Here is a 6,000-nt window from a genome sequence, read left to right on the forward strand (position 1 = left end):
AGGTTTTAGAATGGCCTTCCCAAAGTCTTGACTTAAACGTGTGGACAATGCTGAAGAAACAAGTCCATGTCAGAAAACCAACAAATTTAGCTGAACTATGTCAACTTTTGCTGTACGTGACAGTAACTAAAATGACTCACTGTACTATTTTCCACTTTTCTACTGTCTTATTGTGTTTTATGGTTGTACAGAAATACAACTAGACACTAGGGGTGTGACGGTACGTGTATTTGTTTTGAACCGTTTCGGTACGGGGGTTCCGGTTCGGTTCGGAGGTGTACCGAACGAGTTTCCACACAGACATATTAAGTAGCGTAACGCACGTTGTGTAAACAATGCACACCGAGGCACAACACACGGCATGCTAGCAGCTAACGGGCTACGATAGACTGACCATACGTCCTCTTTTCACCGGACATGTCCTCTTTTACGGAGTTTCTTAAATGCCTCAAATGTCCGGCATTTCGAGTTAGGGTTGCGTGTATTTTCAATGTACGTTCAGGGCTAAGAAGGGGTTAAAAACAAAACAAATTGTGCGCGCAGCAGCATTGGTGAGGGAGGGGCAGAGACAGAGAGAGAGAGAGAGAGAGAGTTATGATAAACGCGCATGCGTCGCCAGGCTCTGGGGCCGTATTTATCAAGCTTCTTAGAATTACTCCTAAGAAGTCTGCTAAGAGTTGACTTATGAGTAAAGAAATTCTTCGCTGAAAGCTGCACTTAAAAGTTAGTTATCAAGCGTCTTACTCACACTTTCGGCGAAGTGTAGGACTGAATCTTAAGTGTCACACTCAGAGCTGAATTACGACGTTACTATGTGCCGTAAACGGAATTTTAGGTGACGTCATTTCTGCGTCCATAGAAATGACCAATCACGGAAGGGAATCCCTTGTTTAAGAATAAATAAATACCTTAGACCAGGGGTCACCAACCTTTTTGAAACCAAGAGCTACTTCTTGGGTAGTGATTAATGCGAAGGGCTACCAGTTTGATACACACTTAAATAAATTGCCAGAAATAGCCAATTTGCTCAATTTACCTGGACTTTGTTAGAATATATAACAAATTGGACCAAGCGATGAGGTGGCGACTTGTCCAGGGTGTACCCCGCCTTCCGCCCAATAGTAGCTGAGATAGGCTCCAGCGCCCCCGCAACCCCAAAGGGAATAAGCGGTAGAAAATGGATGGATGGATGGATGGACCAAGCTATATTTCTAACAAAGACAAATCATTATTTCTTCTAGATTTTCCAGAACAAAATTTTTAATTATTTTATTTTATTTAATTTTAAAAGAAATTCAAAAGACTTTGACACAAGATTTAAATTTGATTCTACAGATTTTCTAGATTTGCCAGAATAATTTTTTTGAATTTTAATCATTATAAGTTTGAAGAAATATTTCACAAATATTCTTCGTCGAAAAAACAGAAGCTAAAATGAAGAATTAAATTAAAATGTATTTATTATTCTTTATAATAAAAAAAAATAAAATTACTTGAACATTGATTTAAATTGCCAGGAAAGAAGAGGAAGGAATTTAAAAGGTAAAAAGGTATGTGTTTAAAAATCCTAAAATCATTTTTAAGGTTGTATTTTTTTCTCTAAAATTGTCTTTCTGAAAGTTATAAGAAGCAAAGTAAAAAAATTAATGAATTTATTTAAACAAGTGAACACCAAGTCTTTAAAATATTTTCTTGAAATTTTCAAAATTCTATTTGAGTTTTGTCTCTCTTAGAATTAAAAACGTCGGGCAAAGCGAGACCAGCTTACTAGTAAATAAATAAAATTTAAAAAATAGAGGCAGCTCACTGGTAAGTGCTGCTATTTGAGCTATTTTTAGAACAGGCCAGCGGGCTACTCATCTGGTCCTTACGGGCTACCTGGTGCCCGCGGGCACCACGTTGGTGACCCGTGCCTTAGAGATATTTAAGTGGACAATGGGAGTGTATATTTTGACAATAAACTACAAAATAATACAAAACAAACAATATTGGAAATGAATCAAAACTAATGGTTTCCTTTTCTTTCCAATTCATTACTTAGGCAACTAATTTGAAACTGAAAGCGTGATGTTGCTGATGAGATGACGCCCCTTATTAAATCGGTGACAAAAATAATACCCGCTCTGTCTAAACGATACCGTTTGATCAGCTGCTCGTCATCAAACAAAACAAAGCCAGGACATCCTTCCGCTCCCTGAACGTTCACGCACGTCCCTCTCGCCTCAGTGCCATCCCCCGCTGGCAACTCCTATAACCACTTAGGACACCTCTGAAGGTCTCTTAAATATCGTGGAGAGTAGGAGTGATTCCTAGACTTAAGAAAGTTGATAAATAGCTTTTATTCTTAAGTTTGAGAGTAGGACTAAATTTCGCAAATTCTCAGGACTTAAGTGTAAAATGGCACTCTAAGACGCTTGATAAATACGGCCCCTGCTTTTTATCCATAGATTTATCAGATTTAATTTTTTATTATCTATAGCAGGGGTGTCAAAAGTGTGCCATTTGCGGCCCACAGCTAATGTTTTAAAGGCCCACGGCACATTCTAAAAATACTATTAAAATAAACAAAAACATAACAAAAGTGAAATAAAAAAAGCTTAAAGGTTAAAAGTAATTTAGAAAAAGTTGCAATGTTGACTAATAAAACAAAGCTGTTTTTTTTTCTTTCAAACTGTCATTGTTTAAAACATAATATTGAATCAAAATTAGGGATGTCCGATAATGGCTTTTTTGCCGATATCCGATATTCTGATATTGTCCAACTCTTTAATTACAAATACCGATATCAACCGATACCGATATATACAGTCGTGGAATTAACACATTATTATGCCTAATTTGGACAACCAGGTATGGTGAAGATAAGGTACTTTTTAAAAAAATTTATGAAATAAAATAAGATAAATAAATTCAAAACATTTTCTTGAATAAAAAAGAAAGTAAAACAATATAAAAACAGTTACATAGAAACTAGTAATTAATGAAAATGAGTAAAATTAACTGTTAAAGGTTAGTACTATTAGTGGACCTGCAGCACCCACAATCATGTGTGCTTACGGACTGTATCCCTTGCAGACTGTATTGATATATATTGATTTTTAATGTAGGAACCAGAATATTAATAACAAAAAAACAACCCTTTTGTGTGAATGAGTGTAAATGGGGGAGGAAGGTTTTTTGGGTTGGTGCAGTAATTGTAAGTGTATCTTGTGTTTTTTATGTTGATTTAATAAAAAAAATAAAAAAATAAAAAAATTAAAAAAGCGATACCGATAATAAAAAAAAAACGATACCGATAATTTCCGATATTACATTTTAACGCATATTATCGGACATCTCTAATCAAAATCAATGTTATTATGAATTATTGACTTATCCAAGGTTCCGATTACTTCACATCAAATATTCCACTAAGAAAAATATTTTTGGTGTAAGATTTTGCAAATTTGGTAAATAAATAACACCAAAAATGTACACTACCGTTCAAAAGTTTGGGGTCACCCAAACAATTTTGTGGAATAGCCTTCATTTCTAAGAACAAGAATAGACTGCCGCGTTTCAGATGAAAGTTCTCTTTTTCTGGCCATTTCGAGCGTTTAATTGACCCCACAAATGTGATGCTCCAGAAACTCAATCTGCTCAAAGGAAGGTCAGTTTTGTAGCTTCTGTTTTCAGATGTGTGAACATGATTGCACAAGGGTTTTCTAATCATCAATTAGCCTTCTGAGCCAATGAGCAAACACATTGTACCATTAGAACACTGGAGTGATAGTTGCTGGAAATGGGCCTCTATACACCTATGTAGATAATGCACCAAAAACCAGACATTTGCAGCTAGAATAGTCATTTACCACATTAGCAATGTATAGAGTGTACTTCTTTAAAGTTAAGGCTAGTTTAAAGTTATCTTCATTGAAAAATAAGGACATTTTATTGTGACCCCAAACTTTTGAACGGTTGTGTATATTTTGTTGTTTTCTTACTGTACCGAAAACGGTGACCTCTAAACCGAGGTATGTACCGAACCGAAATGTTTGTGTACCGATACACCCCTACTAGACACTGATAAGAAAGAAAAAAAAAGCTAAACTAAATAAATACCACTTTAATAGGATGGAATGTTGTCTCAGGACCTTTGCACAGCGGTGCCAAGCCTAACACAAATGTGTCAGTGAGCGCGTTGAAATATGACGATACAAGTCATTATCACACTCGGATCTCATTGGCCTTCATTTCAAATTGACCCCCAGCAATATGACTTGGCCCGCAACCAAGAGCGACCCCCCCAGGGGCCTCATTATGCCTTTTTTAATGATACAAGTGCCTCACATTGAATGTTCTGGAATCTTTTAATGATTTTATTGACATGACTTTTGCATCACCGGGCGTGCTGTGCTCGGGTTACTCCTGCGGCCGGTGTCCATCGCACGTGGTTACGTCCTCATTTGTTGCGTTAAAAATAGACCGGACTAGTAGACACATTTTTTTGAAAGCCATGCATCTTGGCACCCGATACCGAAGACCCCAAAGCTCTGTAAATGGTGTTGCTGGAGGATATATAAGAGGTAGGACGGAGGCAACTCGGGACATTCACTTCAGAGTCCACCTCGGTTTGCACTCGCCTCAACGCAGCCGGCAAAAAAGGTGAGCGACTCACAAACGAGGACCCTTTTACGAGGACAACTACACCCTGGACTACTATCGCGATCGTAACAGTTTGGATCACAGGACTCTGCGGAGGATTTGCGGATGATCATTTGTGCTATGTTGAAATATCGGATGCTGCTAGAAAGAGTCAGCCATCACTGAGAGTCTTGTTAAGGAGCTTCATTTCTTGAGTTGGATGAACATGCATGCATGATCACTGGGGCCATAAATCATTTGTTTTCATGCAATAATTCTTCAGTTTTTCAGATGAAAATAATGACAATAATTGCATTCTGTAATGTGACCAGCGACCAGTGTGATTTATGACTTGTTTTTCTCTCTCTCCTAAGAATAAGAAAAAAATGGCCTTCGCTGGTGTCCTCAATGATGCTGATATGAAAGCAGCTCTGACTGGTTGTGCAGGTAAGATTTATTATTTTATTTTTTTTAAAATAATATTTATTTATTCATTTGATAGGGAAATTATAATACAAGTACTGAGAAAACATACTTTAAAAAAAAAAAAAAAAACATTTGTGAAGTGAATTAACTGAAGTGAATTATATTTATATAGCGCTTTTCTCTAGTGACTCAAAGCGCTTCACATAGTGAAACCCAATATCTAAGTTACATTTTTAAACCAGTGTGGGAGCAGGTGGGTAAAGTGTCTTGCCCAAGGGCACGACGACAGTGACTAGGATGGCGGAGGCGGGGATCGAACCTGGAACCCTCAAGTTGCTGGCACGGACAATCTACCAACCGAGCTATACAAAAAAATAAAAAGTAAAAAAAAAAAAAAAAAAAAAAATTACAGAAAAATAATAAAACTGAAATAATAACACCCCCTCCTATATTTCAGTCCCAGTGGGTAGCAATGTACTGCCTTCCTCTTCACCACAAGCAGATAGAGAATCACAATAGCTGATTAAAGGGAAGAGAAAATAAACAAAAACAACAAACAACAAAAATAAAAAAATAAAAAAATCACAAACATACAGAGAAGTGTCATTGAATAAAAACAACAACAACAAAGAAAAAAAAGTGAAAAGATTCACTGTCAGGTAGGATTTTTTTTAAACAATTTTTGGAGAGAATCGACATTTTTATTTATTTTACATTTATTTTTATTTAACCTATATAATATATATAAATAAAAAATTAAAAAAAAAAAAAAAATTAAAAATTAAAAAAAAATATATATATATATATGTATATATATATATTTTCTCGTTGTATGTGTTGTATTGAATTGGAGTGTCTTTATGGTGCAAAAGCAGCCAAAACAATCCATTGAGGATTTTGCATTATTCCTGTGCAACTCTTCTATTTAAAAAAAAAATATTTTTAATGTAT

At 35.9% G+C, this 6,000-nt stretch overlaps 1 protein-coding gene across 1 annotated transcript in view; it reads left to right on the forward strand.

The window, feature by feature from the left end:
* Window positions 1–6,000, forward strand: part of LOC133642583 (parvalbumin-2-like) — a 109,161-nt gene that overhangs the window by 94,721 nt on the left and 8,440 nt on the right. Inside the window, exon 2 of the mRNA XM_062036859.1 lies at window positions 5,004–5,070. Within this exon, the coding sequence (XP_061892843.1) occupies window positions 5,010–5,070 (61 nt within the window). The 5' untranslated portion in view covers window positions 5,004–5,009. The remainder of the gene's footprint in view (window positions 1–5,003; window positions 5,071–6,000) is intronic.

The sequence above is a fragment of the Entelurus aequoreus genome, linkage group LG25, assembly GCF_033978785.1.
Source record: "Entelurus aequoreus isolate RoL-2023_Sb linkage group LG25, RoL_Eaeq_v1.1, whole genome shotgun sequence".
NCBI lineage: Eukaryota > Metazoa > Chordata > Actinopteri > Syngnathiformes > Syngnathidae > Entelurus > Entelurus aequoreus.